A 26657-nucleotide genomic window follows, 5' to 3' on the forward strand; every position below is an offset into this window, starting at 1 on the left:
AAATTCGTGTGTACGAATAAGAATGTTACATACTGTAGGTAGAGGGGGCCTTTGGCAATATTTTGCGGGGGGTTCAATCTTTGTAGATCCGGCACTGGAAGCACCTGTAAATTATCAAGAATTTTATGAAGTAATAACATATCTACAGAATCACGTGTTCACTTCAATATATATGAATAATGTTTTAAAAAACTTAGAAGTTTTATTACTTCGCAATCTGATCGTCAAATTTTCTTTATTTTTATTTGAGTATCGTAAAGTACCGGATAGATGGCAGCAGTTTGAAATTTCTTTTCATTCCACCGGAAGTCTAGCTTGGACCATGTTGTGGAAGAACTTATAGTAGAGACAGCCCGCAAAACAATCCGGTGAAGTTTGTGATTTATCTAGTTTCTCGCTTTCTGCTTTTGCGGAAATGGTGAAAAGGAAAAGCCAAGTCCTGATTGACTCCGATAGCGATGAAAGTGAAGGCAGTGCGTCAGATTTGGACTCGGTAAGTCGTGTAAACGAGTAAAAAGGTCCTAAACTGCGTTGTTGACATCCAAATTTTCCCGTATTTGTCATAGGAATAGTCATTCGTGTAGTGCTTTTTAATGTAAAAGTTTATTCTCAGGTTTTACTGTGATATTGGTCTACTTTTTGTCCACATAGGACTCCTAAATACTTATGTTCAACCAGTGTTGAAAATTAATTTCACAACGCACCTACCATCAGTGAGAGTGTATGAGTCACATTATGTTTAAAATAATTGTCTTAAAATCGAAGTGCAGCACGTGACAAAGTTCCTGAAAGTTGAATTTTTGTGATGACGAAATGAGTGTTTGTTACAAAAAGTAATATTTTAATCTTGTATTCTTGTGAATGCTGTGCATTATATTCCAACCTAAGTACTAGCAAAGTTTCTGTGATTTGTCAACGTAAAAGTTTCTACCTGCGAAAGATATTCGTCGAACTTAGTTGCATCAGGCACAGACTAAGAAACGCATAATGCATGTAAAAATTGATATATCCACCGAAAGATAACCCTCGAAGCAAAGTATTGTTACATTTTGTATCACTTTATTACATCTGAATATAATAAATAAATGCTATTTTTGGTATGTAATAAATTGGTTTCGATGCTTGTAGAGGTCTGTCTCTGCTATGTGTAATATTAAACCATTTGAGATCTTTTATTGGAATTATGATAGCTACACTGAACAGTGCATTTTGCAAACACACACTGTTTGGTATTACCTATTACTGTCTCTTTTGTGCAGAATGATTTCCCATCCTGCTCATATATGCTTGCTGAGCTTTGCATCAGCTTTGCTACTTTAGCATTATAGTTCCACTCCCACATGTTTACAGTCTGTTGTTTACATATTTCGAGTAGGTTAGGTTTAATTGACTGTATTTCAGCCATTCCGGGTAAAGAGGGAATTATACCAAAAAAAAATAATAATCAAAAATATGTTCTATTTGCATGCAATGAGTAGATAAAACTTCTCATTTAAGCATTCTGCTGAGATATTTTGAAAAATAATATATTTGATATGTTTTATTGTTACAAGAAATAGCTGCTTTTAGTTGGCAATACATGGCCAGTAGCATTCACTAAGTTGGCAGCTCCCTTATAGACATGCAGTTCAACTGTTAACTCCATTCTCAGGAAGTTTACTGCTGAGTTTATGTTTTGAGAGTCTACACACTGAATTTCAGAGACCAAGGTGAGTAAATTTATGAATTAAATGTAAAACCGTAATTAGATGTACATGGTGTAACATCCGTGACAAAAAGAAGATACTTTTTTAAAAATACAGAATTGAACTAAATTTGTTTTTGTCAAAAGTAGATAATGTTGACATTCTAGTAAAATACTTGCATCCTACCATCTTAAAGATATTATCTGAGTTTAAATAAGAATAAAATAGATGTCACGGATGTTACATTTCTATCACCACTGATACTTTTAGGTTTGGGTTGTCTAACTTTATGAACTATAGTCCATGTTACATAACCTATTACTGGTATAATTCAGAGAGATTTAAAATATATTATTGATGTGTAGAACTTGATTTTATTAAGTCATAGAGTAAAATGAAATTATTTTTCTTCGTTCCATCTAGAATTTATTTTTTATGTTATAATGAAATGTCCTTAAAATCAGTGGTAGATAACAGAAACATAAAATAATCTATAATTTGGTCCAAGTTTATATTTTCTCTTGTTGCAGATAATGCCACCGCAAAGTCTGCTCCTAGAATGGCAAAAATGAGAGCTAAAATGAAATCTGAAAATCCAGAGAGATGGGCTGCATATTTGGAAAAGGATAGAGAAAGAAATAGGTTAAAAAGGCAAGAAGAAAAGGAAAAGTGTGCCAAAGACAAAAACCTTTTGAATTTGAGGAGAGAAAAGACTAGATTGAGGGTACAGGAGTGGAGGTGTAAAAAAGCCGAAGCGATGAAGACCAATACACCTCCAAACCCTTCAGCTTTGGACTCATATTCTTCAATAGCAGTAAAATCACTACTTTGTACTGTTCAAAATGCTGAAGAATTCTTCAAAGTCACTGAAGCTCAATGTAAGTCAACTGAGGTTCTTTTTGTAACCAAGAGACAGAAGAAACTTCAGTATTTTTGAACAAACGATGGGAGTACGTGCGAACGGCATCAGGAATACAAGAAATACATCAAATCAAGAAAATGACTGTGATGATGATGATGATGCATCTGTTGAAAACAACATAAATGAACTTGTACATAACTCGAAAACCGAAGAATTAGACCTATGTGAACTCAATGTGAATATTGTACCTGAGTATACGTTGAAGTCTGCATCACTGGTCATGGAAAGACTCAGGTTAGCCATAACTATGTTGCAGTGTGTCAGACAAGTGTTTTGCGAAACAGTGGTGATTTACGTGTGATCTTCTTGAAGCAGTATGGAAAAACTGGCAATTTATTCGCACCTAATGAAGAGGATGAAAAATAAATAAACATTAAGCAGGTGGTCCGCATTCTACCTAATCCAACCATAACGGAAAATGGAAGTAGAATTATCTATGATTTAAAAAGCAAAATCTGCTTGTAGGATTTTTATTTTTAAGAAAAGTCTTTAAAATCCTATTTGTGTTATAATAATTACAAATTGGATAATGACCACACAAGACTTTTCTTCAATCCATGGTTTCTTCCAATAAATAAAATTATTTGGTCTGATTTCTAATTAGAGACTTAATTATGTGTAGAACAGTACAAATCTTAACTGTCTGTCATATATTATGTCAGATGTAACATCCGTGACGAATTCCATGTAACATCCGTGACATAAAAAAAAAAGGTAAAGTGCTCCCCTGTGCATAGCACCATGCCATGAAGGCGTATAGGGGGTGTGGGGGTAACGCCCCACACTTTCTTGATCCGGTCGTGAGTGGGGGTGATGTGATCAGCATCACGCTCCTGACCGCCTTTACCCCCCAGGGTTTCCCCCAGGTACCCATGTTATTCGACGCTGGGTGGGCGCCGAGGCCACTTTCACCGTTAGAAAAGTTCCCGGATTTGAACCGGCCGGGGATCGAACCCGGGACCTTTAGCATGGTAGTCAGACGCGTTACCGACTGAGCCACCGCGGCCAATAACATCCGTGACATGAATAAAGCAATTATAAAATCAATTCCTTTTGTTTTTTGTGAATTAATAGATCAGAACTAGAACCTGTAAAGCTTGCAGATCAACACAATGAGTATAAAATGAATTTTGTCTCAGGCAGTAACCTGGATTTTTAAATTTTAGTTCACAGCCTGTAATGTGAGTTCACAAATTCTGTGACATCCGTGACGGAACATTTTTTTCAGTTTCCGGAATAGTAATACATTTTACTCAACATAGTTTTTTCTGTAGGGAGGTCATCACCATTTACTGTGTTTCATGTTTAAAAAAGTTCACAAAATACATTTAATTTTAATGTTAAGAGCTTTAAATTAGTAAAACTGTAACGTCCGTGACAACTGGAATGGCTGATTTCCAATTTTTTTATGTGGAAGAACTCCAGTTTGCAGCAGTTTATGAGCATGGTCATGTGCACATTATAATTTCTCACAAATTAATACTTTCTGTGACTATGCAAGGTGTAAATTAGTTACTTCAAACTTTGTTCACACTAATTTCAAGTATTGTAAATACATTCCTCGTTCTTCTGTGGAACTAGTAACGAACATTGTGCAAATGTGACTGAGATGGTAACAGTTTCATACATCGGAGATGCATTTCTTCAATTTTACACAAGAATCTACTTACGGAAATGAGTTTCTCCAAGGTTTACAACGTTCGTCGAGGTATTTTCTTTCATCGTGGAATATATTTGGGCCCAAGTTCCTTTTGTTTTATTGCGATTTAATCATGCTACGAATGCAATTTTTACATGGTTCGATTTCGATGTACGTCTGTTAACACATACTGCGGAGTTTTAGCGATTACTTAAGGTTTTGTTCAATATATGGTTTCGTAGTTAGATTAGGCAGGTTAGGTTTGGTTCCCTTAGCATTAAAATAAAATAAAGTCCCTAAATGCATTCTACTAGGGTTCCGATTTACTTCTACATTCATTCTCATGCTTCTACGATATTTACTGTCGCTTGTCGACGGAGAATATCTTGTCCATGAGAAGTGCGTAAGGTAATTTTAAAGTTTTTTTTTTTCAACATAAATAACTTTTTTTTCGAGTCCAAACACTGCTCATTACTTTAAGGGAGATTCAAATTTCGTGTGACAATGGTTTCCAAAATTCTACGATATTTAGTATTTGTGCTAGGAGAAATCATAAAACAATCTGAACCGTTACCGGTTGCCCTAGGGCAACCGGATGCTGTGTACATTTGATGACGTAAGCCCCTGTCAGTGTTTCAACCCCCCTTTTTTTTTTACTATGCTTGCCTAACGTAACCAAACATAACCTTATTGGAAATGGTTCGTGGGGCTATCGGTCAGCTACCATGCATAATGGTTCGTGGGGCTATCCGTCAGCTACCCATGCACAATGTATAATTTTCACCGGTGACTAACACGATAGTAGGTATTTTTCAGTGAAGAAGGTTGAAACACTGCATACCCACAACGTGTGCCTGCCATATTGTGTGTTCCGAAAGCGAAGAGAGGATTAAAAAAAGCACTCAGAATGTGAAAAATTGCATCTGTTTTCGTGTAAAAAGTATAATGGCACCTTGAACTATGTTCCGCAATACACAATTGGTAAGTACGAACCATGGAAAACACAAAATATGCGATTTTAATGTGTCTCCGATCTATGTAACTGGTACCACTGAGACTACTGTTTGGATAGTTACTCCAAGTGGACTTTAATGTTCTGTGTTTATTTTGATTATTTTATGTATCCTTTCTACTTCATAGGCTAATAGTAATGGTAAGAATGAATGCTAAACAAATGAAGTGGTGTATACTAACCCAAGTATCTTGATAAAAACATGATTTTCCTTTCTTTCATTCGTCTCAATAGTTCATTAATGCTGTTAATAGTGTCTGTACTTTGCTTACTTGACCTTCACAGCCTATGGAGGTGTTTAATTTTTTTTAATGATGCCAGCCCAATTTGATCCTGAATGTTGCTACTAGACATGGATGTTTGTCTGGATGCATGTCATTTCTTCAAGATTTTGAAATGAAGAGTTTTTATCCATCTTATGACTTACAGTCCCAACCGATTGTGTAGTGGTTATTTCTCTTGGATTATGTAAACATTGGTCTCTTTTAGGTTTAGTATTTCCTTTATGGATTGTAAGCACCAGCCAATTTAAAAATACATGTTGAATAGTATTCAAAGTCAAAGTGGAGAGTACCATCCCCTCAGATAGGATCATTTATGTAAAGCAGCAGCCCTTTTCCAGTGATTTCCACTTACTTTATATCAAGAATATATTTAATATATTTATGAGAAATTGTGGGTTTGTGACTAGTTTACATGGGAAAATATCTGTCCTTAAGTCGGAAACAGGACCTTTTTTCGATTGTAGGGGTTGAATCTTTCTTTTTCCTCCATAGCAAGTGTGGTGCTGGATGTATTTTGTCATCTTGATTTGTGTCTGGCATTGCAAGATTGATTCTTAATTTTTGAAAAATGAAGGCAAAAGTTGCTCCAAGGTCACGGTTTGGCCCATGTTCTTATTGCTTAATTCCGAAGTAAACTTGACACACACATTTTTGGTAACAGTTCGTTATATCGGAGACACATTTCTTCATTTTTACAGAAGAATCTACTTACTAAAATTAGTTTCTCTAAGGTTTCCAATGTTCGTCGAGGTATTTTCTTTCATCGTGGAATCTATTTGACCTGGAAATCATGTATTTTTCAAGAGAAATATCTCACCGACGCACAAGTGCCATTGCTTTCGCTACATAAACCGGATGCTGCATACGTTTGATGACGTAACCCCCTGTCAGTGTTTCCAACCCCTTTCTTTTTAACTATGCTTGCCTAGCCTAACCTTTTCAGAAATGGTTCGTTGGGCTATCCGTCAGCTACCTGTGCATAATGTACAATTTGCACACGTCACGAACATGATAGTAGGTATTTTTCGGTGAAGAAGGTTGGGAACACTGCATACCTATAACAGTAGTGAACCTCTGCCCACCATATTGTGTGTTACGGAAGCGAAAAAAGAAATAACAAAAACTACTCTCTATGGGAAAAATTGTGTTTGTTTTCGTGTAAAATGCACAATGGCACCTTGAACTATGTTTTGCAATACACAATTGGTAAGTACGAACCATGAGAAACACAAAATATCCAATATATGTGTCTCCAATATAACGAACTGTTACCACATTTTTTTACATGGTTCTATTCCTACACATACTTGAGAGCCTTAGTGATTACTTGCTGCATGCTGTCTTGAGGATGATTTTTACGTATCTTATACTCCTATGTGAATCTTTTTCAGCATTCATTTGTTTGCTGTTTTCTTGGATACAGACCGCTTCTCCTATCTACTTAATGTGTGTGGGGTATGATGGGTAGATGCTTATATTGTTAGAGTAGGCTAGTCAGGTCTAGGGCTCTTGGCAATAATAAATCATCCATAAAAGCTTTTGTTGTGAGGTGAGTTCAGTCAGTTGTATGGCACTTAGCATTAAAATAATAATAACTCCAGCACCTGATCGCATAATATCTGGCCTCAAGTATGAAACCCCTTCGAACCTCAAATTAAAATCTTCTGGAACTGCATTTTGGAGATGCCCGTAAATTATGAATTGCTGCTCACTGAAAAAGTGAATGTTTTCTTAGGCTAGTTCTTAAATCGTAATTCTTCAGTAAGTAATAATAATGAATCTTTGAGCTATGCTAATTCATTTCTGTAAGATTCAAACTTCCTTCCACTATGTTTTCCAGTATTCTAAAGTACTTCCTTACGAAAAATCATTAAACATTCTGAACCCTTACCCATTGTTTTACCACTGATCTTCCCTGCCCTACTACAGTTTTGCATACTCTAAGCCCCTATTACTAGAACTAAACAACCCCTATTCATAAACACATACATATACCCAAAAGAGAATAACAAACTCTACTAACACTTCTTTGTCTGGTGAAGGAAGCGTGGGTTCTCCAGAATCATTACATCAAAAAGTGTTTGTAAATGGTTGTAAGAACCGTAAACTACGAGAGAAGTAATACTAACACTTCTATGGCACAATGTGACATGTAATGGATTTGAAACAGAGTTTGCAACTCTACACTTGCAGACAACGGCACTCTGGAATGCAAGAGTGATTTCTTTGCCATGTTTCGGTTGGCCAGAGCCGTGCGTCAACTTACTACACATAATATGGGAGAACAACATAAGTTCACGAAGGTAGGTTGCAAGCATAGACAAGGGGAAAACATGAACATAGAATCACATCATTCCTGGGCTTAGAACCAACGCTGTCAAAACAGAAACATAAGAACATTTTGAACAACGCTTTTTTTCTTTTCTTTTAAAAACATAGAGAAAGCAGATAATGCATTAAATATTCCGTGAGAAATCTATGCAAGCAGCTTGCCCTGCCTCTCCTTAGTTCACAGTACTGTGCATTACTATTGTTCAATTAAAGCTTCAAATATAATTTGTAGTGTGGCACACTTGAATTGTAGACCATGACTGTGATACTTATATATGTTTTGTACAAGTTTTGACCCATTTAAATTGGCCCTTCATTGGTTTATTCATCTTTCTACCCAAGATCATATCTTATATATTCACTGTAAACACAGTATCATTGCTTATAGTGAATATGTAAGATATGATGTTAGTATCATTGTGTTCCCATACCCTGTTCATCTCATTCACTTTCCCATTTCAGGAATTTTTGTCCCTTGCCAATAAGAAAAAGAAACTTGATGATTCTCAAAACTCAGAACCAACCAATAAAAAGGAGGAGAATTCGAAACAAGACACAGGGTCCTCAGACTCTGACACCTCAGATTCTGATGACGATTGGGACGCCAGAGGAAAGGGAAAGAAGAAGAAGAAAATAAAGACTAAGAAGGCAGGGAAGAAAACTGTTACAAAGTCATCTGGAAGTGAAGATGAGAGTGACAAGGAGAAAAGCTCTGAGCCGGAGGAGGGTGAGGATTTGGTATATGTATTACTTGTCCATGTTGCTAGACTGTGCAATCAGCAGTCTAGGTTTGAATCCCAAGACATGTAACAATAAGTGTAATTAAGTTATATTTCATCATTTGTAGATATGTATTGAATACCAGTATGTTTACCCCCACACCCCCTATACGCCTTCATGGCGTGGTGCTAAGCCCAGGGGAACACTTTACCTTTTTTATGTTTAAATATAAAACTTCACAAATTGTTATACTGGTTCCAGCCAGCACATGCACAAGAAATCAGATTCACCTCATCTTTTAATGTTAAGTAACGTTGTAATATATAACAATCTTTTTCTGATAATACAACAAATTTTATTTCATATGTGTTCAATATTATTTATATAAATGTTTATGACTGATAATAAAGAGTGTGCTTGTTGCATTGAAGGTGAAGTGTCAGATTCCGATGGAAGTAATTCCGACACATCCGACCTGAGCCAAGAGGAGTTTAACGATGGCTACGATGAGAACCTCATGGGAGATGAGGAGGATCAGGCTCGGCTAGCTCAAATGACTGAGAAAGAAAGGGAGCAGGAGATATTTAAGAGAATTGAACAACGAGAAGTTATGAAAACTAGGTGAGTGAGGTTCTCATCCAACCAATCTACTCTCACATTGTCTTTCTTTCTAAATCTTGCGGTTCCATATTTGGGTTGTGTTGTCATTTTTTGACCAGTTCACTTTTATTTCATTGTTCTAGTAGTGGTTATCTTAAAGTATGCACATAAATGTCATTAATTAAACTAATGGTTGTCATTAGCTAATACAGATATGTTGTTTTATTGACAGCTACTTATCCATTATCCCTGTTGATAGCTTGAAAGGAAGTGCACAATTCTTCCATCGTGTTGTTGTTTTTATGTTTATACCGGCTATAATTTGTGGTCCTTGATTTTGTAAAATAAATTTCTGAATACCCAGGGCGATGGGGGCAAGGCCTGTGTGCAAACCATTCAGGGCTATCAAGAAAGGTTTGTGTTATTGGTAAATGTTATATTAAACTGAAAAAAGCACTTTCAACGCTTTCTATGGTGGTTTTTGTCAAGTACAGGGTTTGCTACAAAAAACTAACTTGCCTCATCTTGCTTGCTTGTTCTGAAATTTTAATTCTTTCTCCTACGTTCAGCCATTGAAATCCCCTCCTTTCCTAGCGTATAGTTCTTTATATTGCATTAATTTAGTTTCTCCGTCGGCCCCCGTGGCGGATTGGTTAGCACATCGTGCTACGTCGCCAAGGATCCTGAATTCGACTCCCAGCTTAGTCATGGATGTTTGTGAGTGTCGTCAATATCATCACTCATCCCCCATCTTCGCAAATTAGCCAAAATTGGCACAAAAAGTAAAGTAAAGCAAATCAATAAAAAATCAATTTAGTTTCCGATGTGAGGAGAGGCTTGTGTGCACAACCCTATAGAATGAGGATGCAACATCTATGAGTTTTTATTGTTTTAAAGTAAAAATCCACAAATAGTGTTGGTTTTTACTTAAAATGCTGTTACTGCAGGCCACAATCTTAGAACAAATGTATGATCTGTGTGTTACTATTGTGACTTTATATTTTATTTAGGGTGCATTAACGAGGATCACAACAATTGTTCTCCCCTGTGCTTTCAGAGTAATTACCTGAATTTTTACTTGTTACTAATGTTGAGTAAAAACGATCTCATGGCATCAAGTACTGGGATCCAATTATGGTCTTTTTCAATCAGTTATAAATTACATTGCTATGGTTCTTGTTACTTCATACCGTTATTTTTTCAACTGAATAGTTGGCAGAAATAGAGTCAACAAGTGTCATGTGTAACATGCATTTTTTAGTTATATATTATGTTTTATGTTTATTTGATTATTTCTCTTTCGAAGATTTGAGATAGAGAAGAAGTTGAGGTTGGCAAGGAAGCAGGAAATTAAGAAGAAAAGGGAGCAAGAGAAGATGAAGATTGATGCGAAGGAAAGGAGCAAAGAGAGGAAGAAAACGGTGGAGGAGATAAAAGGAAAATTTGACAAAAAGGCTCAGGCGATGAATGCTCTGAAAGCACGCCGAGAAGAAAAGAGGGAGAGAGGTATGTGTGAATTGAATGCAATGAGAATCATTAAATTTGTAACTTGATGCTGTATTTCCTTTCTTCCAAATATTCGTTAAGCTGAAGTGGAATTTATTGTTAATATTTCACAGTTTGTGGCAGCATGGAAGGAAATGTGGAGTTTTACTTTACTGGCAAAGTCTTGATATGATATTCCGTCACACTAAAGGTATACATGCAATGAATGTATCAGTACTGTCAATTCTCTGGGTTATGGAGGCTGTAAAATGCTGCATGACAGTTTCATGCAGGCTAATATGTGGGATACATTTTAGTATCGGTTCAGTCTGTAACGCGTCTGACTACAATGCTCAAGGTCCTGGGTTCGATCCCTGGCCGGTTCAAATTCGGGAACTTTTCTAACGGAAGCGGCCCCAGCGCCCACCCAGCGTCGAATGACATGGGTACCTGGGGGAAACCCTAGGGGGTAAAGGCAGTCAGGGGCGTGATGCTGATCACATCACCCCCACTCATGACCAGATAAAGAAAGTGTGGGGTATTACCCCCACACCCCCTATATGCCTTCATGGCGTGGTGCTAAGCACAGGGGAGTACTTTACCTTTACATCATGCTTTGCCACAAAATTATGTGAAATTAACTCTCTATACACAAAATTTAGAGTTTATTTCCCAATGTGACACTTTCAGAAGTCTGAATTATCCTGTCAGTTATGCAAATCACAGAAAATTGATTATTTCTGCTCTATATATTTGAGAAGTAAGAAAGGGTTGCTTTACACAGGAGTGGATGCAGGCCTTCAATACCTGGTGCAGGCACTTGCACAGTGGTTTGGATCCCACTTTAGCCTGTAGGTCCAGTTCTGATTAGCCTATCTGTGCATGAAGTAGACTTACAACAGCAATTCAAACAAATTATTAACTTTTGTAACCCTCCAGTCAAGTTTGAGGTGTGGAGTGTAAAGCATGGATCACAATATGATTGTCAATTGTTATCAGCTGTTGCTCCCTACTACTTAACCCCATATCCAGGAAATGCCATGAAACACCCAACCCAGAAACATTGAGTATTCCTAGAAGTCCCAATGATTCATTACATCCACTTCTCGTGGATATTGTCAAAAAGAATACTGAAGGGTATTAGTTACATTTATAATATTCTTATTAGATAACAAACTGTTAGTTTATTTTAAATCCTTTTTCCTAACAGAGGAGAAAGAGAAACTGAGGATGGAGCAAGAGAAAAAGAAGGAAGAGGAAAAGCAAGAAGGTGAAGATGATGATGAAAATAAAGACGACGATGACAAAGATAAAACGCCAAAAACAAAACTGAAGGCCTCCGATATTTACTCTGATGACAGTGGATCTGAAAGCGACAAATCAGAGAAGGCGGAAAGTCGAAGAAGAAGCAGTAGCAGTGATTCTAAGAGCAGTAGTGACTCAGATTCGGACACCAAGTAAGTGGACTTTTGATGACCTTTGCATTTGTGAATGTTCAATTCTTGCGGAAAATCATTATGTCATTTTATTCTTTAATTTTGGTGAAGATACTTCATGTGGTGGAGTGGATGTTCATAGTGTCTGTTGGATGCTGTTGCATCTGCCAATGTAATGTGCCTTGCACTGCACACTCAAATGCACCCCTAGGTTATTGAGGGGGCAGGGTTTATTGGCTGTTTTGGCTGATGGTCTGTGTGTTGTGTTGATATTAAACATTAGGTAGGTGGTTGGTTGTGGAAGGGTAGGTAAGAATCTTTAATATTTTATAGTAAAGGGACTCTCAAAATATTTGACACATACTGTTTTTGTGTGTCAGTTTATTTTTTCAAGTTCTGTCAAGTTGCTCCGTGAACTTGTTGTGTTTTACCAGCCACGGAAGTTAATACATAATACAAAGAGAAAAAGTAATTATGGGTTGTTTATTTATGAATATTTCACTGTGTCAAAACATTCAACTTAAAGTGATGCCTTAACATTTCAATCATAATTTTTCCAGGTCAATTGCTAGCTCAAGGAGTAAGTCTAAGAAGATAGAACATATTTCTGCAAAGGAGCAGTTGAACAGAATTCGGCTATCAAGACATAAATTAGAAAGGTAATTTAGAAGCAGTTCATCTGGTAAATTATTTTTTTGGTAAATATATGGTGTAGTGCTAAGTGGCTGTGTAATCCAAAGGTCCCAGATTCAGTCCTGAGTAGCCCATTGGCATGCAAAGTTACCGTATTTACGCGTGTATAATGCGCGTGCGTGTATAATACGCACCCTCGTTTTTGATGGGGAAAAGCAACAAAAATATATATCTCTTATATAATGCGCAGTACAATTCAGGTTCCAGAAATGGCTTTCTTAGCGTCGGACTAACATTTACGTATTTCATTTAAAATTGATCAGTAGATCATAAAAACGATATTTTCCTTGCTTTCGTAGCTGGCATTCACCACGCGACCTTGAACTTCCAGATGTTGGGCTTTTCATAGGAGAGGAGGGAGCAAAGTTATCAACCACCCGTTCAAGGTCGCAGTGCGTGATGCTTACAATAGATGGATGACATCAAGGCAGCATGAACTCGCATCAAGCGGGAGGGTGAAACCTATGGGTGAAACGTGGGTCGCTGCCGATTGTTTGTGAATGGGTTCGTGAGGCATGGAACTCCATCTCCGTTGAAATGATGATCAAAAGTTTTAAGGTAACGGGAATATCGAACAAGATGGATGGAAGTGAGGACATTTCAGACTGCTTGTATTAGTAACTGGGAGTGAATGACGAAATTAAGTGTAAACGTTATTTATTTATTTACGTGAGTCAAGCCGCAATAGCGCAGTAAATATACAGTAATTATTTCTATTTGTAAGTGTTGACGTAATTATTTTACCTTCATATTTGTTACAGTCAACTCTCGATACAACGACCTTTCATAGTTCCCAGGAAAAAGGTAGTTATTTCGAAGGGGTTGTTATTGGAATTTGCACCAAAAACGATTATTTGGAGATAATCGGGCAGAATGAATGTTGGATTTAATACGGGTCTACTAGAGCATTGTCTGTTACAAGATGAACTGGTAAGATACGATATCTCGGAAGATCTCACCTTTCTAGGCACAAAAAAAAAGGGGCTGTAAATTTCGTTTTGGTTAGGCTGTGTAAAATACGTCGTAAAAATGTCACGTTTTCCTTCCTTCGACCAACTTCTAATTCACCCCCTCCCCCATTCCAGGGAGCAGTCCTTCCTCTTCCTCGACTTGTATTGTAAGCCAGCGTGAAAAATGAAACGGGCAACTTGCAATCTATTTGCACCCAATGCGTATTCTAAGACACATTGAACAGTGTCGCACTCGATAATCACTTTGGTTTGGAATTAGATTTCACTAAAGTGAAACTGTATATTTAGTCCCGATTAGCCTAAAAGCATAAAATGAACTCAAAACAAGCTTTATGAAACCTGCGCATTTTCAGATATCAAAATGGAAGATCTTTATTTACTCTCACGTTAATCGACGATAATCGGTGTCAGCTTATACATTGAGCATTTTTTTAAAAATCGTTCGCAGCTTACACATTGAGGTTCTGAAGATAAAGGTGCAGAACACGAAGTTGTTTTAACTCTTCTTTTTCTTTCTGAAGATCGAATTTCGTTATCGTCAAATCAAAACAGCTTTGCGAGATACAAAACAATGACTTGCCTTCGCGCTGGATGAGTCATTGCTGTTATCCACAAGCGACAACTTCGCAGACGCTAGACAAAACACTGGCGCCAGTTGCAGCGTAAAAACAAGGCGACCGGCTGGAAGTTCGAGCAACAGGTGGTCAGGGAAAATCCTCCGTATTTCACACAAAGATAACGCAACTGTCGAAGGCTGAACTTTTTATCAGCTATGTGAAGAAGAAAGAATAAACCCTTTCTTTATATTTTACCTTGCAACAGACAATAATACGGGCAATATTTCAATACAATAGCATTAAAAAAAGAAAAAAATAGGACCTGAATTCTGCAATTATTACATTGCCGTGCAGACCAGTGGCGGAGAAAGCTGGGTAGGGGGGCATTTTTTTTATACTTGTCCTATGGTTTTTGTTCGTTTTCAAGAATGCATCCAGAACTGGTTGACCATTTTAGAAGTCAAAGGAAAGAAAGAGCGGTCCACTTCCACCCTTGCCTGTAATCAGCCTGTGTGCACACACGAGCAAGAAGACAATCGGCATTGCCCCCCCCCCCCTTAAACGTTTGCTGAGAAGAAAAGAGGGAGAAGTCACTCTGCCAACGGAACACTTTTGGCAAATATTAGGACATCGGCACAGTCATGAAAATGTAGAAAGTGGTAAACGGGAGTTATGATGCAAGTAAGATCGAAGTGAACTTTTGTGGAAACCTGGATGAAAATGCATTAAGAGTGTTAACGATCTTTAGGTGGCCTATGTGGCTTTGATTATCTATAACAGTTTCACTTCTTTAGGAAGTGTTACAGGGAACAAAGAATACGTTTTGAATGAAAGCGATTACCGGAAGTTGTACGCTACAAAGTCTATTTAAAATAACATCGAAGCATATTCGATCTCTTCTCATGTATCCAAGAGCAAACGAAATCACAATGGCAAAACAAGCCTGGCATGTTGGGTAGCAGCCGTCGGCTGCGGATAACATTGATACGCTTGGGGGAGGGGAGGGCAGAGGTCAAGTGCTATTGGAAATAACTGAAGCGTGATCTGGTGTTTATTTTTAGATCAGACCCACTTGCGAGCGGTAGAGTGCTTCTGAAGGGAATGAGTGCAAAAAACGTATTTTTCGCCCGATCTCTGTTCATGACCATGTCTAAGGCGAAAACAATTTTTGTGGAAGTTATTTCTCCCGTGAAAAATACCGCTTGATACGTCTCCCGTGTGACGGGAGGTGCGTGCTTGAATGCCGCCAGAACGGGTGCTGCTTTTCTCGATGTCGCAAAACTTTCCATTACTAAGTGACAACTCATGGAAAACGGCCATTTCACATTAAAAAGTTATTTTTTTAAAATTATTATTGCTAAAGAAAGGCAATCTGTAGATATATACGTTATACGCAGTGACATAGTGAAAAAAAATGCGTGATTTAATTTTAGCTGTCCGAATTATTCCGTGTATAATACGCACCACAGTTTTGAAGGGCAAAAATTTTGGAAAAAAGTGCGCATTATACACGCGTAAATACGGTATATTTGAAGGGTTTTGGTGTAAAACAAGCTAAGTGACATTTAGGTCATTTCTGAGTTCATTAAGAAAAAAGTTTATTAGAAGCTATACTGTAAATAAATTGTTTTCCTGTTGTGTTTACCAATTTCAGAAGGCTTCACTGAGTCCCATGCAAATTGTATGTCAATGCAATTTCACTCGAAAATGGAAGGAAGAATGGTGCATTTTACTTCGTAACTCGGAAAGGACCAAAATGTCACTAACCATGTTTTACACCAGAGTTTTTCTTTTTAATTATTTAATTTAAATCCTCGAAGTGTTGATGTTCACTATTCTGTAGTATTTAAAATAACAAGTATTGCCACCAGCAAAGAAAGATGCAAGAGGTAGGAAAATGGTGTAAATTAACCAGGATAGAATGTGGTTGGCAAGGCAACCTGCTTTATACCATTGTAAGAAAGGGGACGAGTTAATGCCAAATAATATGTACTTATCCATTTGAGGTGGTTATTGTATATGCAGTTACATAATGCATGATTTTTTTAACCCTCTGTTAGGTATGTAGGGTACCAGTGTTCCCCATTGATCTTCATTGCAATACTGTGAACTATACTGCATGTGGGTGCTTTTATGTAGCTGAGCGTTATTTCTTTATCTTTTTTCATTGCTTAGCTGTGTGGTTCTGTGCACTTCTAAGCCATGTAATATTACAATGTTAAAGTCAGTCTCATGCTTTGGGGACTAAATACGTAACAAAGTTAAGACAGAGCACAGTATCTTCAGATGTTATATAGGTTAGTGAGAAAGGGGTAGATACGTAGATCTCTCAAGCATGCGACTAACGTTAATTTTATAATATTACATCACTTAGAGAAAGTGCATATAATATTACATCACTTGGAGAAAGTGCAGCAGATAATAGGAGCTGATCTTAGAAGAAAGACAGAGAGATTCAGCACACGTGCCTATAATTCACAGTGTATTTTATACCCTAAAAGAAAGTTAAAGGTTTCCCACATGCCTATATGTGTTTGCAGTGTTTATTATAAGTTTATGAAGAGGTGTGTAAGGCTGCCACTATACCTAGAACTTATAAACTCTCTCTCTTCCAGATTCGTGCACTTGCCCTTCTTTCCAAGAGTTGCACAAGGCTGTTTTGTTAGGATAGGAATTGGTAGCAATAATGGAAAGCCTGTCTACAGGGTGAGAAGGCTTACCACTACTTATACTTTAAAATTAATGTACAGGATGTCCCATAAATCTCGACTCATAAGAGAAGAAAATTTAGAATTACAGAATTTGTTCAAGTGACCTCCATTATATTGCATGCACAGTAGAAGAAAAATTCCCTCTTGCAACTCTATATGGATCACAGTTGCAGAAATTTGGTGACACGCCTGCACAGTGTGCTCTCAATTTTGATCTCAGGTGGCCCTACAAATAAAAATCAAGCAGAGTTAGATCTGGGTTCCTTGGAGGCCACTTCATTCATACTTGGCTGTTAGTTCAATGTGTAGGAAACTCTGTGTTGTGGTAATATCTCGTTGCCAGCTTGAAATGTGGAGGGGCACCATCCTGCTGAAAACTCCCATGGGTCCAAGCTTATGGGACACCCTGTAATAATAATTATTGTATATATGTATATTTATGACAGTACGTTCATGTTTTCAGGGAATGAGAAACGTGGTTGCAAATTAATATACTGGAATCAAGTTCTTATTTTTATCTGCAAAATTAATTTGTTGGGTTTATATTAATCTCTGTGATACCATTCAAGGGTATGTTGCGTTATTGCTTCACAGGCCTCCAGAGTGTAGTGGTTTTGCTATGAGCCTCTAGGTGTGCTGTGAAGTAAAGAGGTCCAGGTGTGGAAGGTCCATAGTGGCATGCGTTTACTTTAATTTTTGCATGTAATATGTTATGTGCGATAGTTACACATTGCTTGTTTTCAGCTTCATGAATTTCATATAACATTAACATTTCTATTAAAGCCGAGCCAATATTTATCAGGGTGCCTACCAGTCTGGAAATCATTAAATAAATAAAGGAAATTACTTTTTCTGGAAAAGTCATGGAATGTCGGGAATTTTATTTTCTGGAAAAAATCGACGTTTTTGTGGAAGTGTACTAAAAGTAGATTTTTTTAAAAAAAAATATATACAAACTAGAAATTTCAAATTTGTTGTGCACAAACTATACTTCAGTTTAATGTACTAAGTATTATTGGTAGTTACTGTAGAAATTGTACATTACTCTAGGAAAAGGGATCATGTTTTGAGTCATTTACATGTTGAAATATACTACAACAAATGGCTGTTAAGAATTTTCCACTTTTTTGTTGCAATATTTGGCTTGTGTTTGGTAGATATTAGGATGAATGCATATAATACTAAATATTACAATAATAATGTATTATGCTATAATTGTAATGATTTTTAATATAAGAAAAGAATTCTCTGTTAACCATTATTCAGTACATGGCAGGTATTACATAGAAGTTCACCCCTTATACCCCTTCCCAACAGTGGATATCTGTTTTCTTGTCATTACATCTGAAGTGAATACTATTCTAAAGATTTGTTTTAGTGGGATTCTAAGTGTGGTGTTTAGCTAAAATATAGTGACCTTCTTCCACACATTTAAATATAATGGCATGTTCTGGAAAATTTTGGTTCGTGGTCTGCAAAACCTGGATATATACGGGAGATTCATTCATTTTTGTACCGAAATGTTGCTTTCTTATTTACCAAAAATATGTGCCTCTAGATATAGAGGATCGAATAGCAAATTTTGTCGGTTAAATTTATACTGTGTACATAATTCTTACACTTAAAATATAGTTCCGCTGTATTTAATTTCTCTGTTTCTTCAAAATCTGTGAATTGTTTATTGTCAATATTTTACAGTCAGTATCTTATTGAGTAACAGTTTTATTGTATATCTAGAATATAATATAATAAATTGGTTGTCACTGCAAAAGGTCTTTGCAAAAATGCATTCTTTTTGTTTGTTTGTTTACTCATCTCTACAATATATCTGCTCTTTTCAGGTTGCTGAAATTGTTGGAGTTTGTGAAACTGCAAAAATTTACCAGCTGGGAACAACAAGAACCAATAAAGGGTTAAAATTGAGGTAACCATAATTGTTACAATACATAGTATAGTCTACTGTATTGAAGATAGGAATATAATAAAATTGAGATGAACATAAAATAAGTTTGCATGTATTGAGTGCAAGTCGAAATACAACCAAATTTCTTACATAGTCTGCCTAATGTCATTGGGGTTCATGCTGTGACCTTGTAATCAAAGGTCCCATGTTCGATCCCTGACATGTTGCACAGTAATTGGATTCTCACTTTAAACTGTAGATCCATGTTATCTGAGCCTAACATGGATTTAAATACAGAAATATGGGAAGTATCCATGATTAAATTACAATGGACACAATATATTAGGTGCATTCAAATGAAAAGGTCCATTTCCTTGCAGAAACTTTATTACAGTAGTTGGCTACACATATTCACCATATGAGGTAAGACACTGGTTCCACTTTGAAACAAGATTATGAATTCCTTGGTAGAAGAAGTCCTTGTGCTGGGAATGAAACCATTCCCTGACAGCTTCCTGCAGCTCAGGACTCGAGGCAAAGCGTCGTCCTCTGAGGTGTTTCTTCATAGGTCCGAAAATGTGATAATCACATGGACTCAAGTCAGGACTGTAGGCAGGGTAGTCTAGCACTTCCCAATGGAATGATTGCAACATATCCTGTGTCTGTCTGGCTGTATGGGGACGAGCATTTTCCTGGAGTAAAATGATGCCTTTGCTGAATTTTCCTCGACGCTTATTCTTGATTGATGTCCGTAGACGATGCTGTGTTTCACAGTACGTGTTTGCGTTAATTGTGTGTCCCTCTGGAAGGAACTCACTAGCAGTGGCCCTTGGTCATCGAAAAATACTGTCATCATAAGTTTGCCGACTTTAGGTAGTCACTTGCTTTTCTTTGGTTTTGGTGAACCTGTATGCTTCCATTCCATACTGTCTCTCTTTGATTCTGGCTGGTAATACGGGCAGATGGATTCATCTCCAGCAATGATTTTGCTGATAAAGTCCTCACCTTCATTCCTGTATCGCATCAAATGAGCCAATGACATTCCCATTCTGCACATTTTTTGTTCCTCTGACAAACACTTTGGCACCCATTGTGCGCACACTTTCCTGTAACCCAGTCTGTGCCTCACAATGTCATGCACACTACCCAATGACACGTTCACTTGTTCGCTAATGGCTGCCAGGGATATTCGTCTGTCTTCTTGAATAAGGTTGTCAATAGCAGCCACTGTCCAATCAGGAATGCAATTTTTCAACTGTCCCGGCCGAGCATCGTCCTTCAATGTGTTTCGTCCACCACGAAAATGCCTACACCATTTTCTCACTGTTTTGTCTGATACACATTTTCATACACAACTTTAATTCTCCTATGAATCTCCGCTGGATATACTCCTTCGGCATGAAGAAACCGAATGACACCCCGCTGTTCTTCCTTGGACACGTCCCTTAGTGGCAGCTCCATTGTTCAGCACAGCGTTCCACCTGGAGGGAAGAAAGTGAAGGTGATTAGATAACGGACACGTGCTACCTGGACACACTTGCGCATGCGCAGATGCCTCATTACTAAAATGTCACATATACCTGTGGGTATACAAAACACATGAAATTACTGTCTCGTATAAAACACTTTTTCAGAAAAAATAAAATGGACCTTTTCATTTGAATGAACTAAATATATATATACATACATTTGTTTCAACATAATTCTAGTTTTATTATCGGCTGTTTGTTTCATGTTTGTTATTCTCTGTGACAGATGTAAGATCGGAATAGATAAAATAGTTATTTTGTTATTTACGTTGCACATATGCAATTTAATTCCTCTTTCAGACATGCTGCTCAAGAACGTGTGTTCAGATTGGAGTTCGTCAGCAATCAGGAATTCACCGACAGTGAATTCCACAAGTGGAGGGAGACGTGTATGCTACAAGGCATCTCTGTCCCAACGCTGGATGAGATGAACCAGAAATTGAAAGATATTCAGGAAGCTTTGCACTATGAATTCAAGGAGGAGGATGTCGAAAAGGTGAGTGTTGCCTCTTGTGTGTTATTTGTTTTGTGTGATTCCAAAAGAATATCATTTTTAATCATGGCATGTTAGTAACAATGTGATTCGATGTTGTTTTTTTTCTGTCAGTATTAGAAGTACCTTAATACCAGTATATTACTATCAGACTAGGGATGGTCAAATCTTGATATTTTAAAATCCGGGATCCAAATAGTAAAACCAGAAAATCCTGATAGTAAAATATCCGAAATCGGATTTTAAATTTTCTGGATTTCGGATATTTTTGCCATCACTATATCAGACAATACATTTCCCATTGGCCACTGTAGTGTAATGGTTAGTTGAATGGCATGTACAGTCAGAGGCTTCAGATTTGAACCCTGCATAATTCATATTATTGTTAGTATCTATTTCATAAATCATTCTCATTGCCTTTGTTGACAGAAGAGGTAGCAACATATTTAATAATGTGCTGGCAGATGCATCATTATTCACTATAGCGCACACAGAGAGAGAAGCAGGGCCAAAAGGATGGAACCACCCCTGTGAAGAGCAAATGTACTGACACACATACCAGTTCAATGTCCCAAAACATGATGTGGTTGCCCACCATCTTGAAAGCTGTTATCTTGAACTCAACCTCATTTTCTTAAATGTAAGGTGGTCATGTGACATCAAAATTGGCTATGATTTGACAAGAAACATGATAGTTTTTCTTGTATGTACGTATTGCTTGCATTCTAGAATTATTTCTCTTATTACAAACATAAAAACACAGCTTTTCGTTGTGACGTTTCAGGAGAACACACGCTCCCTTCATCATTTATTTATTTTTTGTTTGACTAAAGATAAAGTTATAACAATGGTTAAGAATTTTTTAAATAAAAAAGAGAATCCGTTATACAATAGATGTTGTCAATGTTACATTGTTGTAATATAGCAACATAACTGAAAAAACAAGCAGTCTGTTTTATTTTTATTTCAGATAAAAAAAATTATCACCTTATTTTTATTAAAAAAATATTATGAATCCCAAATATCATCAGGCAATTCAAAATCACCATTTCTTTTACAGAGTTTCTTGATGTTTTCTGTTACATTAAATTTTAAAGATGGTGGCTTACTCCACTTATGAAAAAGAAAACTCCATAGTGGGTTATGGTACCATTTTCATTATTAAATTTATTCCAGTGTTCGTCTGTAATGAAGGAAGATTCCCAGACATTCATATCTATGTTTCCCGTTACTCTTTTTATAACCCTTCTCTTTTTAATAAAATGTTTCTCTTCGATGATGTGAGCTGACAAACCTGTTCTTGGGTTTAGATTTATAATGTCCAAATCATGTCCATGCCATCTTATTGCCATTTCCCTTGCTGTTTGTCCTACACAATCCATTGAACATGAACAACTTATATTATATATTCCTGTGGTTTCCTCACCTTGTACTAGGCTTTCCAGATGGTGCAGTGGTAGCATCTTCACATTGTAATGAACGGGTCCCAGGTTCAATACTGGGTGGAGGCACTGGTGGTTCGGATCTCACTTTAAACTGTAGGTCCAGTCTCGATTAGCCTCACTGTGCATAAAGTGAACTTAAAACACAAAATCAATCAACCACATCTGGTAGAGATTTTCTCATTTTGTATTAATTAAATGTACATTCCAAACTTCTTGGTGATCTAAAAACAATTTTGAAATTATTCTAAAAAAAATTGGAATTTTATGTGAGAATCCCTTGTGGAATGGAATGCAAACAAATTTCTCATCTTTGTCCGTATTTTTCTTTTCGTTTAGTTTTCTTGTGACTTCTTTTTTGATTTGGTTTATTCTGTAAGTGTGAAAGCCATTTTCTTTTGCTATATTAAAAAGCCTTTCTTCTTGAATTTTGATATCCTTATTATTAGAACATAGTCTTTGTGCTCTCAGGAGAAAAATTAAAAATATATTATCCATTGCTATACGAGAATGTTCTGAATTGGTATGGATGGATTTTTCCCAGCTAGTTTAGTGTGATAAAATGTTTTATCTGAAATAAAAATAAAACAAGACTGCTTGTTTTTTCAGTTATGTTGCTATATTACAACGAAGTAACATTGACAACATCCATTGTATAATGGATTCTCTTTTTATTTAAAAAATTCTTAACTATTGTTATAACTGTATCTTTAGTCAAACTGAAAATGAATGTCTGATGAAGGGAGTCTGTGTTCTGAAACGTCACAACGAAAAAATATGTTTTTATGCTTGTAATAACCGTAGACTACAAGTAGATAAGAAAGATGATGGTGTCTTCAGTTTTATTGTAACTTTAATCTTGTCTTGATGATCTCTTGAGCTCTCATCATTTGCTGTTGGATTTTGGAATGGTTAAGACAACAGAACATTCCAATTAGGACTTAAAAGGATCATTAATCAACATTGTTGCGATTAACCAGGTGACAGCCATCTTGTTAGCATTGCCTGGATGGTTCCCCCTCAGGCCTATATAACATGTATGAGTGTGTGTGTACATTGTTAGAAGTTAATGTAAACTTAACAATATTCTACAGTTAAAATTTTAAAGTATGCCTGTAAATTTGCAAATTTTCAAAATTTCGTACATGCAAACTTAAAAGCAAAAGTTAAAAAAGTTGCTGTAAAAGTAAAGCTGTAAATTAACTTGAGACAAATGGCTGCCGGCGCCGCTGCAGGAGTACGAAGCAACAGCGAACGCTTGACTCTTACGCGAATCACGGCCAATCAGCTGACAACGGGAGATGGGAGATTTGAAAAATAATTACAGTACACATTGTGTAACGGAAATATCACTGTATTAAGAGGACATGCTAAGAAAATTATAAGCATTATAAGTATTTTATCTTACACAATAAATGGATAAACAGTTTATTCTTTACCTTTGATATTACAGCAAAAGATCACAGTTGCCAGACTCACATTTTTAGTCACCCTGGCAACCGGGATTTTTCGATCCCTGACTATAACTATTTGTTTTAAACAAAATTAAATAATTATTAAATGGAATAAAAATCAATAAAATTTCATCAATTAACTAAATAATGGCCGTTATTACTTTTAACCGCAATGTTCATGATGAAAAGATTCTCTTTGGCTATGGACCAGGTGAGATCTGGCAAGGTTACCAAGCTCGAGACAAAAGGCCATCCTTTTTACGGTAGTTAGATGGCCATGGAAACAACTTTCAAAATGAAAAATTAATATTGAAACCATTATTTTCATACCAATTGAAACTTAGTAAGCATGATTTTTCATTTCTATTTAGTGATTTTTTTTTGTTTTGAGTTTGGTTTTAAGTCTACTTTATGCACAGAAAGGCTAATTGGAACTGGATGTTCAGTTTTAAGTTGGTGGTATTTTGCCTGAGTTTAATCTTTATTTTACAGTGCAAAATGCATTTATTAAAAGTGGGAACACGAATGTTTGGAAAGAACCTAGATATGTGTGTGTTCACAAAATACTCAACATCCATAGGTGGGCCTATGGGTGGTTGTGATGCACGCATGGAAAACGTGAAGTGCACCTTTAGCCTTTGGTCCCACTCTCCGGCTTCCTTTTAGTATTTGGTAGGGTAGACCTACTCCACTCTGGTCTTGGGTGTAATTTTTTTTTTTAGTTCTACTTAACAAAATACTTTAACATCCACTTTTATTGATTACAAATCTTTTGCAGGTTGGCATCACTCAGATGAGTCCAGCATCTTTGTTTTTCGTTTCCTATTTTAAGTGCACTTTATGCTCAGATAGGCTAATTGAGAGTGGACCTACATTTTACAGTGGGATCAAAGGAGATTACAAGACCACTTCCTGTACCATCAGGGAGTTACTCAATTCACTCATTTTTAATCATTAAATGTTTTTATAATGTATTAATTTGAGCAAAGAAGAAATCCAAAAGTGTTGACTATTTACCATATGATATAACTCTCACAAGAAACATGTCACATTACCAGAGCATTTACTCAAACAAGTTCGCCTCCCCGATGTCATGGTGGCAATGTCGTATCCTCGTAATGGTTCCGAGGTTCGATACGCGGTGGAGTTGCGTAAGTCCACCTACCTGTGCATAATGTGAACTTAAAACAAAATCTCAAACTCAATACTGAAACAAGTTTCTTCTCAGTATTCATTATAAAAATCGTCATACTCTGTAGGGTTCCTCCCAGTTGTTACTTCCCCAGGTCTAAGACACAAACAAAAGTTCTGTATACATGTAATTTCTCATTATTTGCATTTATCATAACACCTTTCAAAGACCCAGGTGAGAATTTATTGTATCATCTGTTTCATCATCAATGCAATATCCTGTAATTTAGTGTAAAATTCCACCAATTTGTTGTTATTCTTTATGAATATAAATATATAATCATCATGTTCATACCATTCACATTTTTCATTGAACATTTGGAATTTTATACTGGAATATTATTAGTTATCCGAATTTTATACTGGAATATTATTAGTTATCCGCATTGGCATATATATTGGCAGTTTATCAGTATCAGCAAAATTTCATGTTGGTCTATCCATAATGGGTAGTACATTAGTAAAGTAGTTGTTGATTAAAAATGAAATTATATTTTGTCAATTATTATAAATTCCATGTATTATATTGTAGATAATTAAGGAGAAGGAGCGATTCCAAACAAACCCTTTCAACTATGCAATGAAAAAGACTCAATTGATGAAAGAGCGGGACATGGCAATAGGAAGGTACGTAATCGTAGCATATGTTTTACCAAATTTCAAATCAAAGAAGTAGAAACATTCATATTCACTGTTTGTTATTGTGGCCTGATAAAAACTCCTTGCATGTGTTGAAATGTAGCCAGTGAAATAAAAATAAAATTTGTATTCTTGCGACAGTTCTTCATTGTAGCCAAATGGTTAGTACTCGTGTCTTTGGTGTTGATAGCCCCTGCTTTGATTCCTTGTTTGATGTGTAAAATTTCTGTACTGGCCCTGTATCTTGAGGGCAGTTTGGAAGCTTTTCGTTGCTCCCTTCTTCCCATTGGCAGGAAGAGCGGAACAAGCTTTCCACTATCAAGCCCACCATTGGTGCATGACATTCCTCAAACCCACAATCATCTCGCACATCGTCATTTGCTGCAATGGCTGGATCCTCCGCTGTGTCATGTCTGTAATTTTAAATGTTTGGCACATCCTTCTCGAACAATTCAATTTTAATATCCTCAGACAGCGATTTATCATCCATGTCGGGAGATTGGAAGATGATGACAGTGTTGTATCTTGTGTTTTGAGCTTTGTGAGAATTGGTCCATTTATACTCTCTGTAATTAAGTTTTTTTTAGTTTGTCTTTACCTTTTTAATGTGTTGTGTGTGTCCTGTGCAGGTCCCTTTCAACCTTTCACCCAGGGATTTTTTACTTTCCTTTGTTTAATTCTGAGGTAAGGATGTTAGATAAGGGAATTTTCCTCCATATACTTTGAAGGGTGCAAAATGGTGATACATGCTGACACAAACAAAACTTTTGAACTCATTCATTCATTCAAAGTCAGACAATGCAGTTGATGGGAATGGGTGCACTGGTCACACGTCGCTCATTGAAGAAAGAAAGAAAAGCACTTTTCAGGCCATCTCAATGGGATATTCCACCATGGAATTTCGTAATTTGAGGAAATAAGGGTTGTCATGGAGATGGCGTTAGTATATCTTTGATTTTG

General features: G+C 36.6%; 1 protein-coding gene across 1 annotated transcript in view; it reads left to right on the forward strand.

Moving 5' to 3' along the window:
• Positions 1–308: 308 nt before the first annotated feature.
• Rtf1 (RNA polymerase-associated protein Rtf1) overlaps positions 309–26657 on the forward strand; it is a 36233-nt gene continuing 9884 nt past the window's right edge. Inside the window, exons 1-10 of the mRNA XM_083111170.1 lie at positions 309–493; positions 8336–8600; positions 9025–9214; positions 10500–10699; positions 11889–12135; positions 12675–12773; positions 16951–17041; positions 18888–18970; positions 20779–20974; positions 25591–25685. Coding sequence (XP_082967296.1) covers positions 416–493; positions 8336–8600; positions 9025–9214; positions 10500–10699; positions 11889–12135; positions 12675–12773; positions 16951–17041; positions 18888–18970; positions 20779–20974; positions 25591–25685 — 1544 coding nt within the window. The 5' untranslated portion in view covers positions 309–415. The remainder of the gene's footprint in view (positions 494–8335; positions 8601–9024; positions 9215–10499; positions 10700–11888; positions 12136–12674; positions 12774–16950; positions 17042–18887; positions 18971–20778; positions 20975–25590; positions 25686–26657) is intronic.

Source organism: Lepisma saccharinum, chromosome 25 (assembly GCF_977018435.1).
Source record: "Lepisma saccharinum chromosome 25, izLepSacc3.1, whole genome shotgun sequence".
In the NCBI taxonomy this organism is placed as follows: Eukaryota; Metazoa; Arthropoda; class Insecta; order Zygentoma; family Lepismatidae; genus Lepisma; species Lepisma saccharinum.